We start from the raw sequence: 11,588 nt of genomic DNA on the forward strand, positions 1-11,588 counted from the left end.
AAGGAAGGGGCTAAAAGATACTGTTTACACAGTGCAGAAGGAAGGGGCTAAAAGATACTGTTTACACAGTGCAGAAGGAAGGGGCTAAAAGATACGGTTTACACCCTGCAGAAGGAAGCATCAGATGAGAGGGGAAGAAAGACTGCTCTGGTTCTGCTGGCAACACTATCTCTACTAGCCAGCTAAACAATATATAAGCAGAGCGGGATAAACAAAAGATTGTTCATTCTTGAAGTGAGGCCAGAGTCTTGTTCTGTGTCCACCATGCCCTCGTTCCCAGGGCCCCGTGATGCCCACAGCTGCGCTGAGCAGCAGCAGCAGAGGCGTGGGAAGTGGTACCAACAGGAGCAAAGTACTTACGAAAGTGACATAATGAAATCTGTTACTCTGCATGTTAACTTTAAAATAGAGAATCAATAACAATGTTTTTTCCTATTATGTATACACATTTGTAACACATATTATTTAATTCAACAGTACACCTAGATGACAGTTCTTACAATGATGAATTAACATGGAAATACTGCTTGCAAAAAGCAAATATTTCTGTGACTATATATTTTTTTAAAAACTGGCCTTATATCAGAGGGCAACAGAACCAACCCGGCCATAGCTGCCAGGTGGGCGATGATTTTCTCTACATTGCCTCTCCTGAGTTATCTAGCACAGTGTGTAGTTTGTTCTCTGAGGCTCTGCTTACTTCCAGGTCTGGAAATGTTTATACGGATTCCTTCTCTACAAGTAAATATAAATAAATATCACCTGCTTTCATGATACAACTTTTAGGAAATTTCACTCCAGCTCTCAAATCCACAAAAATGAAGATACATCATCTTGTTCTATTGGTAAAATGAGAGATAGGTAACTATTATCATGCATTGACTACTTACAAGGATGGTAGTAGTCTCCACAGTTTGTGCCTATCTTTTCATAATCCTTGTAACAACAAGAAACAAATCTAAAACAGGAAAATCAGAGCATTAAAAATTTGTAAATTTGGTTAAGATGAGATCAATTAGGAATGACTCATCTGAAGAAGGTGTAAAAGATGCCCAGCAAAACCAGAAAAGGCTGCTTTTCAGCAAAGGAAACAATGATTTAGTGAACCATCATGTCTGGGAAGGAACATAACACAGCAAACAGCTCTCATCTTGAAATAAACCAGGACCAGAAGACAATCAACAAGATTCAGCACTGCTAGGAGGGAGGGCAGGACAGCAGCTCAAAGACCCAGGCTCCTTGTTGCTTGCCCCAAGCCCCAGACCTGTCCTGGCCAAGGAGAGAAAAGCAGATAACCGAAGCCACCAGGCACTGAAGAACACCCTCAAGCCACTTCAGCTCTCTGACATGCTCCCGTCTCAGGTGCCTTTCGAGGAAGGGTGTAGTTCATCAATCACCCTACACTGATCTGTCTGAAACACTCCTGCCTTGGAGGCACATGTCTGTAATCTGCCCTTCCCACCACTTCCACAGTATTTCCCCCATGTTATCCGGGAGGAGGGGGGAAGGAAGGGAGGAGAGGAGGAGAGAGGGAGGAGGGGGAGGAGGTAGTGTGGAACAGAAGCATCTCAACCATTCCCACTCACGTGGGTGCTGTGCAAACGTATATTGAAATATTGGTGCCTGACTGGACTTGGATGATTAACAAATACTTTTGTTGAACACAGCTTCCAATCGTTTGCCTTTAACAAGATAGAAGGGATAGCCAATCAGACTGACAGGCAGTAGAACTTTAAAATAATTAACTATAAATCCTGTTTGACAGACATTCTGCAACTGACAGTGCCTGATCAGAAGGAGTTTAAAGTGTTTAAGATATTGCTATAACCCTGTTTCAATTACCAGCTTCTAATTTGTATAAACAACATTCTTCTGTATTTGGCACTTAAAAAAACCAAAAGGTACACTTCACTGAAAGAAACATTTCCATTACAATTTATAAATTCTCAAAATAGGAAAGTATTATTTACATCGTTTTGATAACTCAGTCTAGAAAAGCACAACACTTGAGAGCCTTAGGATGAGCGTTTAAATTTGAAACATACACGCACACACATGTGCTCAACAGATATGATTGCAGTCCTGGGGAAGTCATGAAAAGTTGACCAACAAACAAGACCCTCCACACGAAAATACAATATTATGATATATCTGGCGGGGACTCGGAATGTAAATAGGAGGGCAAGGAGAAAATGAAGATGTGTAACTCTGACCGCCAGAGACTAAAGGTTAGAACAGCTTTTTAAAAATGGATGACGGGGCAATGAATATGTTTGCTTTAAATGTCACTGTTTACAATACCAAAATAAAGTCCTTTGCAATTACTTAAATGTATTACAAAATGTATTACAAAAAGTATAATGCCAATTAGAAAAAATATATATAGGGGACACAGAGTCCTTCAAATTCTTTTTTTTAAAATTTATTTATTTATTAAGGATTTCTGCCTCCTCCCTGCCACCACCTCCCATTTCCCTCCCCCTCCCCCGATCAAGTCCCCCTCCCCCATCAGCTAGAAGAGCAATCAGGGTTCCCTGACCTGTGGGAAGTCCAAGGACCGCCCACCTCCATCCAGGTCTAGCAAGTTGAGCATTCAAACTGCCTAGGCTCCCACAAAGCCAGCACGTGCAGTAGGATCAAAAACCCATTGCTGTTGTTCTTGAGTTCTCAGTAGTCCTCATTGTCTGCTATGTTCAGCAAGTCCGGTTTTATCCCAGGCTTTTTCAGACCCAGGCCAGCTGGTTTTGGTGAATTCCCGATAGAACATCCCCATTGTCTCAGTGTGTGAGTGCACCCCTCGCGGTACTGAGTTCCATGCTCGTGCTCTCTCTCCATCTGCTCCTGATTTGGACCTTGAGATTTCTGTCCGGTGCTCCGTCCTTCAAATTCTTATAGGGACCAGAGAGTTTTCTCTAACCAGCCTCCCTTTCTGCTCTTCCTTTCTGCCCATTCAAGTGATGTCTTGCCAAGACCTAGCACCTCAAAACTCACCCCCTACACCAAACCTTCCACCTCCCTTAACTCCCATTGATCACTCTTTGTCTCATAAATTGTCTAACTTGCTGGGCCTGCTCTATCACTTAAGGGGACATAACACTTGCCAATTCACCAATTGGCAAGTATTGTGACTTAGTTATTATGTCCCGCAAAGCCCTTATGAGGTGGAATCTGTAACTGTTCCCTTGCAAGGTTCCAGCTAGGATATGTACAGAGTCAAAGAGTTTGGAGGAGTATGCTTCTCTGTGCTTTGCACTCTGGGACCCTGCGTCAATACACACTCGCTAGGGATGTCACTTCCCTGTGAAGGAGCTGTGTGCTTCTGGTGCAGCAGCTGCCGTCCAACAGCCCCAAGATACCCCAAAACTGAACTGGTGCAACCAGAATGTACTTATGGGCCCTTAAATAACTTCCCTTGCCTGCCTGTAGGGAATAATCAGGTTCCACACACAGTGACTAACTTCAATTTTTTAAAAGTTCCAATTAACAGGGGAAAAAAAAAGTCCTTAGCAGGCAACTGCACGTTATGATATTCCAAAAATGTTTTAATTACCTAGGTTTGCCTAGCTGTAACTTAATGGTTCTCACCCTTATACTAAATATGGAATATAGCTCTGGGGTAAAACAGGAGATTGATTGCAAAGCCATTTAAACATTCTCACAAATCTTTTTATAGAAAGGAAAACAACTCCAGTGAAGCCCTGGGACCTTGGTTCTCAGGGGTGGACCCCGAGGCCCCCAGACTCAGGCATCCTTTGCAGATGGCTTTGGAACTAAGCAACCAAGCACAGAGGACTTCATGTGCTTCTGAGGTTTCTGAGGACTCTGATGTTATTGGTAACTGTCCCCATGCTCTTTCTATAGATTAAGAAACAGAGTCCCTAAGAACTTAAAGGACAAATCCAAAAGGTTATGTGGATTTCAGAGGTGACAGGAAGGATTTGCACTGAAGACTGGGGTCCCTCCCTCTCCATGTGAACACCACCCACGTTTAAGCAGGTGAAGGTCATCTTGAAGCTCTAAAAGTCAAGCATCGTGTACTAAAGTCACCGAGACTTTATGTAACACATTCAGAATTGCTCCGAGAGAAGCAAGCGCTCTGGCTGCTGCCTCTATCAGCCCAGGCTATTGCTCCCTCTCTGAGCTGCGCTGGTCTGTCCTCCCGCACTTCTGACAGCAGTTCATTACATTCTGGCCTCCGGCTACTTGCTTCCTTTTAGCAAGATCCATTACACGTATACAGTACTGTTATAATATGTTGGCGAAAACAGGGTAAAAATATTGCAGTTCAGATATTGCTCCTAAGGCTGAAACATGGCTCATGCAGACTCACTCACTCATTCACAACCACCTGCCCAGAGAAACACAGCCTTGAGGCAGTGGGGAGGTGGAGGGAAGATAGTTAACAGATTTGGGACCCAAGCCAGTGAATACATACATGACATGCTGGTAACCCATAGCAACCTAATTCTTCCAAGCAGTGGTTGATGTCAGGAAACTGGGGTACAAAAGAAGGTCTAATAATTACAAGCGTGAAGTAAAAAATGAAGCTTTAGTTGGCCATGCTGCTTCTTATTTGTTATGTTATTCCTTTTGTAAATATTCGATATCAAATATGACATATGCTCATATCATACACACTCCTCTACTACAGGACCACAGGAGGAAGCTTCAAATGTCAACTTAATGAAAAGAAAAATTAATTCCAAACCCCACCAAGTTTTACTGCCAGAAAGATGTCATTTTCCTACAAACTGGATAATCTTTTAGAAGATGCTTCCAAATGGCTCCAAATGGGCACCACACTGAATTATGTGGGCTATAAAATGGTTTTCCTACTTAATCTGACAAAAAAGCAAAGAATTTCCCCAGATATTGCTGCAGTTGCTCTGATCTTCATTTTTTTAGATTTTTAGATTTTTTTCAGATCTTAGTTTTAGATGTAGAATATGAGATTGCCTTTGATACTTCCTTCTGGAACCTTTCTGAATAGGACATGAGAGAGATAATAAAAAGACAGACATTTGTTTTTCTTAAAACTTATTCAGGTGTGTGTGTGTGTGTGTGTGTGTGTGTGTGTACACAACATGCATGCAGTGCTCGAGGATGTGACATCACTGCAACTGGAGTTAAGAATGGTTCTGAGTCACCATGTGGGTGTTGGTTACTGAGCTTGGGTCTTCTGCAAGAACAGCCAGTGTTCTTAATCACTGAGCCATTTCTCCAGCTCTCACACAAGGTCTTTGTGACTAGCTAAGTGATATTAAGAAAAAGAGAGCCTTTCAGCTGAACTAATTATTTTCCAGATCTGGGCAGAATGCAAACAGAGAAACTGCAGTCCAGTACCCAAAGCCGTGACTAACTATACGAAGGCCTCTCAACACAGTTGGTTTTACAATCAATAACGACCAACTGGCCTGTGAAATTTGGGAAGTGTTGTTTGATTTATGTTCTTAACAAAAGTGCTTTAGAGGAAAAAAGAGCAGAAAGCAAGTAGAGCAGACACTGAGGATACACTGCTTGTATGAAGATGCCATAAGGAAAATCATGACTTTATATGCTTACTTAATATCTTAATAAAGGGGCTGGAGAGATGGCTCAGAGGCTAAAAGAATGTTTGGCTCTTGCATAAGACCCAAGTCTGGTTCCCAGCTTGTAACAACAGGTCCAGGGAATCTGACACCCTCTCTGGCCTCTCGAAGCACCAGCATGCGCGTGCATGTGTGTGTGCATACACAAGAGTGCACACATACAAAATAAATCTTAAAAATATTCCTAAAAATTAAAATTAAGAAGAAATTTGATAGCAAAACCAAACAGGTTCCATTCATGAATACTCTCATCCAGCAAACAATGCGCCACTGGGGAGGGCAGAATCGGCATATACACAGAAATAGCTCAGGAACTTCAGTCTGAGGAGGAATATTTTTGTTATTTTAAGAGCTATTAAACTAAGAGTGAATCTACAAAACTGTAGACATTGCCTGTAGGTGTCTTTCTATGTAAGAAACTGACCTTGCGACTCTGCATTTTGACTCGTCATCTAAAACTGTCTACCCAGGAAGCCAAACTGCAGCATGCTGAAGAACGTTTGGGTGATCCCAAACACCTAGAACTACTACAGTTTAAACGTCCAACGACCCCCCTTTTCCAGCACAAGCCTTGTGAGGAAGTGACTTCATCACAACCTCCATGGACCACCACCCAGGGGATGAGGCCTCAGGCAGTGACGGAAGAGGCGTCACACTTGGGTCACTGAGACCAGGAAGAAGTCTGAAGTCTCTCCTGGGTGTGGCTCATCTCTTACGGCGGGGAACTTATTGAAATGAGATCAAATCCAGATGTGAGAGGGAATGCAGTCTGGAGGAAAAGCCTTCAGATGACTCAGGAGTCTCATCTCCCACCCGACTGCTTCCGTGTTAGAATAAATAAGTAGAAACGCTCACGGCTAGAGGGAACACAAGATTTATATGTCACTTCGCATTTGTAGGCGCTGTCTTCAGACTTAATCCAGACAACTAGAATAAAACCCATCCAGAAAGGCACTCTCAGTTAGCTTCACATTGTACTTCCTCGCCGGTCATTTCCGTCACACTTCTGAACCCTCCTGCTCTTAAGCTACAAAAACGCAATATCGGCACAAAACTGCATCAATCTCTTTTTTTTTCTACCCATTGAGAAATCCAGAGGCAACAGAGAACCTACATTTTTAAAAAACTATGTCAATATTGTTTGTGCCCTATTCCGAGTGCTCTCTGTTTCTTAACTGACTGAAGTACCTCCATTCCCTAGAGGCCAGACTTGTGGAGATTTCAAGAACTGGTAAGAAGGTATATTCCTAGATTTAGAAATATTTATCTAGTAGCCAGAGTGAAGAGATTATGAAAAGGGGAGCCTCGGTCAAAACCCAGACTTCAACAGCTGCTGACAAGCAAGGCTGCTCAGCTTGGTGATGAGAGACACCTGCCTATTGGTAGAACCTCTAAATTCTAGGCACCTAAACCAGAGCAAGGGCGCGAGGAAGAACAATCCAGGAAGAAAACACTCGGAAGGAAATAAAAGGACAAAAATGAAGCAGGGAAGTGAGAGAAGCAAGCCATAAACAGACATGGAGCCCTGGCAGAGAGCCAGCAACTGCCGGTCAAACAGTCAGCAAGAGCTGCCACTCTGGAAGCCAGAAGCCACTGGGACCTCAGGCCCTGGCTTCAGCTGCTGAGCTGCCAGTCAGGCTGGACAGGGCTGTGTCCAGGAGTGGGAAGAGGGGAAAGACAGAGGAAAGATGACAGCCACTTAGTTCTGATGAGCAGGGTTTCTTGGCAGAAGGAAGCAGGCAGGTCAGAGTCGATTAATCTCCAAGTAGGCTGCTCGTCTATGACAGCGGGCGAAGCTGCCGCCACCAGCAGCAGCAGCAGAGAAGGATCTACCTTACACAGGCCATCCTGACACAGGACTTCAGGGGCCCTGGAGAATCCAAGGAACACTCGGGAGATGCGTGACATAGACGGCAGACTCAGTAAGAGCAGAAATAACTAAGGAAATGGATTTGAATGAGGTTAGGATTTCAGAGGCAATGTCTCTGTAATTATTCTGAAACATCTTCTATGGAAGAACAAAGGTAAATCAGACATAGGTCTGGGCCAGGCTGCACCCAAGGGGATGTCTTCTGTGGGAAGAAAAGAAGGGGCAAAGAGAAACAGAAAGGGTGAATATAACTAAAGTACAGTATATGAAGTACGGAAATGCGATAATGAAACCCTTTACTTTATATGATTAATATATACTAATAAAATAGAAGTCCTTGAAGGAGGCAATGCTGAGGACTGAAGCCAGGATCTTACACACACAGAGAACATAGGGAACCATTCCACTTCTGGACCACCTCCCCAGTCTGCTTTTCTTACTTTCAGACAATGTCTCACAAATTTGCCCAGGCCTTTGTTCAAATTGGCGATCCCTCCACCCACCCGACTCGGTCTCTCAAGTAACTTGGGTTATAGGCCTGCAAGGAAAACTGAAGCCAGATGAGTGTTTCTATGTGTGATGCTATTTTTCTATTTATAATATGAAACAGCTGGCAATAGTTGAAAATGTGATGTTAGCGTGTTCTGGGGTGAATTACTAGAAATGGTCAAAGAGAAGGCCCACCTCCACGGTTCTGACTTACTGGAGGTTTTGGGAAACTCGACAGAGGGTTACTCTATAACTGCCGGCTTTCCTGCCAGTGGAGAGGCCACTCTACGCACCACGGAAGCGGCACTTAGGCAGAGTTCATGTCTACTGTTTGCTTTAGAAAACACACTGTGTTAGTCCCAAAGGTTCTAGGAGAAGAAATGGCAAAAGTAGTGAAATATGAAGTTACAAAATTAAATAAAAGCAAAATGGAGTTTAGATTATGAAATCAAGAAATTGAGCAAGGGCTACATAGAAATTCTGTGACTCTGACGTCCCTCTCCTTTAAGCGAAAATAATCCATGCTTGTCAGCAGTTCATGGCTATCGGGTGGCACTCTTTCTATCTGTATGCACAGTCAAGGGAGAAATATTTCTCCTTCCCTAACTCCTTCCAGCTTAGGCAAGTCTTCAAGTGTCACATCTCTCAGGACCTTTTCTAAGAGAGCTGTTGATCTGGTAAGTAACCTGGAAAGAGGAATTAAATTTGTGATTGGAAAAGCACTCTGTCCTAAAAGCTCTGAGTTTCCAAAATAACTCGCCAAGGTTAGGGCTCTGGGAGACTAAAACAAGCCATATTCCAAGAAAGGACGAGTCAGTGGCCTAGGACTAGAGCTGAGTAGCTCCTACAAAGATTAAATAAAAGGATGAAAGCTTGTTCCTCATCACTTTCATTAGCAAAGATGCTGCATGAAATTAGCTAAAGAAATGTACCAGAGAGAAACATGAACCAAAAGCACTAACCTCCTTCTACATTAGAGAGGCAGTTGTGCGGTGTGTATGTGTGCGCGCGCGTGCACATGAGTATATCATAGTCAGTGGTCTAGCTAGTGATTATGCTACTGTTCTATTTTATAAAACCATGCCTAACTACCGAATTGCTAATGAGGAAGAGGTTGATACAGAAGGATGAGTGCTTCATGATTCCCATCATCTGGAGGTAAACATGACATTAGAAGTCAGAGTGCAGACACAAAGACAGTTTAAAAAAGAATTAAATTGCCTCTAAAACAACTTCTAACCCTGTGACAAGATGGAAGGAAAGTTAAGTTTCCACCACCATGTCTACGAGATTGAGAGCTGCGCTGTTCCCTTACCCTGTACGTTGTACAGTCGGACTGTATGAGTCACATGTTCAAAGAAGGAGGTCACTTCCGAATAGATCCTTCCGTGTGTCACTCTGACAAGGGGCGGCCGTAGGGAAACATATGGCTGAAGAGGAAAGGACATCTTTAGCAAGAGCACCCGGTTTCTAAACTTTCCCAAAGTGTTTAGAATAGCTTGTGAAATGACAAATCCATATCATTCAATATTCATAACTTGATTGAAAATCTTATAACTTATCAGAATGCAGATGATATAAGCAATGGATATAAGGTAAGATTTTTTTTTCTTAAAAACATTATAAAGTCAGGATTTGCAAATGCTTGCAATTTAATTGGGCTTAGAAAATCTACACGCATTCTCCTCATCTAAAAAACTAATTAACATTCTTCTATCGTCCATACAGTTGTTTATTGGAAAGGAAATCATCCTAAGTAGTAACATTTCTCAAGCCGGCATTTATGACCAGGTCCCCCTGCCGGCAATAAGATGGGTGGGTGGTGGGACTAAGCAAATAGGACACAAAATTCATAGGCAGTTTAATCGCAGTGAGGCTTACTGAGCTAGGAAACACTCTGCCCTCTGGCAGGAGAGAGCTGGCTCAATAGAAAGCATGTGAAAGTCCCTGGTTTAGTTTTCATTATTTAGAATCAAGAAGATCAGGGAATAAAGTACAGAATTTATGTGACTTGAGAATAAATTTAAAGCATCTAGTTAAGTATTATTTTCCTGGGCCCAATGGGAGCATGAAACGAGGCTTTCGATGGAGCACTCTTGAGCGGCAAGAGACTCTCAGAACTGTGTGACTTTATTGCAAGCCTACCTCTTTGTCCACAGGACAACACACTAACGCCAATAAAATAGGTACCATCTGCAATAATTTTACCTAATTACCAAACAACTAGGAAATGGGTGGAGGGATGGGAACTGGAGTGGAGTCTGGGCATCTCCTTTCTTCTGAGGTAGTCAGCTACCTCCTTCCCTGCTATTCTATCTAACATTTGTACATTGTCCTTTATAATTTTCTTCACCTTTTCATATAATATCACAGCCTATTTTAGGATAAAATAATTTAATTACTATTATCCACACATCATTTTCCATAATCATGATGAGAGGCTGAGGCAGGTTGGACATGAGTTTGAGGCCAGCCTAGGTTACGTACATATTAAGACAAATTCTTAATCTAAGTAATAATAATAATAATAATGAAGAAACTAAATCAAATCAAACAAACAAAGACTGAACCAATAACTATCCAATGAAAAAGCCACAAAGTGAGACACATTCCAATAGCTCAGAAGTAAGATTCTCTGCCTCCTCTGGAATAGGTCCTAGAAGCTGTAACTTACCTACACTTTTCACTGGTTTGAACCTAAACAAACAAACAAACCACCTTGGGGTGGCCTATATAATCCCTAAAAATCTAAACATTTTAGTGGGCAGCTTCTCTAAACTGTAGAAGAAAGAAATAACTTTCTCAGAAGATTAGTCATGGGGCAACAAATCATTGAGAAGAGTCACTCATCTTGAGGTAGGGGAAACATGGAAGGGTGGAGGCAATTGTTACTGGCATTGTTACTGCCAACATTTTTGATAGAGATAATTCTCAGAACTTAGAAAAGAGACAAAAAACCATGGGTGGAAACGAACTCTTGTACAGTATTTCCAGAGGCAAGACAATCAATATGATTTTTAAAAGAATTCTAAGAGCCTTGCTTCAGACACTGACCCAAAATGTCTCTGCTCAGCTTCTCAGGGAATAATCAGAACTGCATGCATAGAAGCTACAAAGAGAGCTGCAAGGTCACTCTCATGAGGAGGTGGGAAAACGTGAATAAGCGACATTAGGAGAATCTGAAACACCAGTGCCAGTGTCAGAATTAGGCTTCCAACAAGCATGCCATCCGATTGAGTTAGGAATGAAAACCCAAGTATGTAAAGGCAGTAAGACAATGCTGGAAAGGGGATGTGTGAATATGCTCAAAATAAAAGATTAAAAAAATGCCTGCATGCTGGCGGGGATCTTCATGCTGCAGATTACCATAAACTTCATTGTCTTCCTCACGTTAGCTACATTTTCAAAATGTGCCAGACTCTTGACGTATTGCTTTTATTGCAAGAGTAGGAAAAAAAATCTGTTTATTAAATCCCCAAAGGACAGAGAGAAGTGATCCAGTGAACGAGATTGTCCCCACATGACCGGGCACTTACTGAGTGCCTCTATATGCACAGTGTAGTCAGGCTGTGCAGAACTTCACATCACCTTCCTACGATCCAGGCCTAGGTTAGCTTCCTTCATGGAGAGTGCGAGCCAGG

General features: G+C 42.5%; 1 protein-coding gene across 1 annotated transcript in view; it reads right to left on the reverse strand.

Annotated features, from left to right (window-relative positions):
- Man2a1 (mannosidase alpha class 2A member 1) overlaps window positions 1–11,588 on the reverse strand; it is a 170,514-nt gene that overhangs the window by 31,506 nt on the left and 127,420 nt on the right. The window contains exon 16 of the mRNA XM_005361333.2: window positions 9,263–9,377. Within this exon, the coding sequence (XP_005361390.1) occupies window positions 9,263–9,377 (115 nt within the window). The remainder of the gene's footprint in view (window positions 1–9,262; window positions 9,378–11,588) is intronic.

Source organism: Microtus ochrogaster, linkage group LG4, assembly GCF_000317375.1.
Source record: "Microtus ochrogaster isolate Prairie Vole_2 linkage group LG4, MicOch1.0, whole genome shotgun sequence".
NCBI classification, from domain to species: domain Eukaryota; kingdom Metazoa; phylum Chordata; class Mammalia; order Rodentia; family Cricetidae; genus Microtus; species Microtus ochrogaster.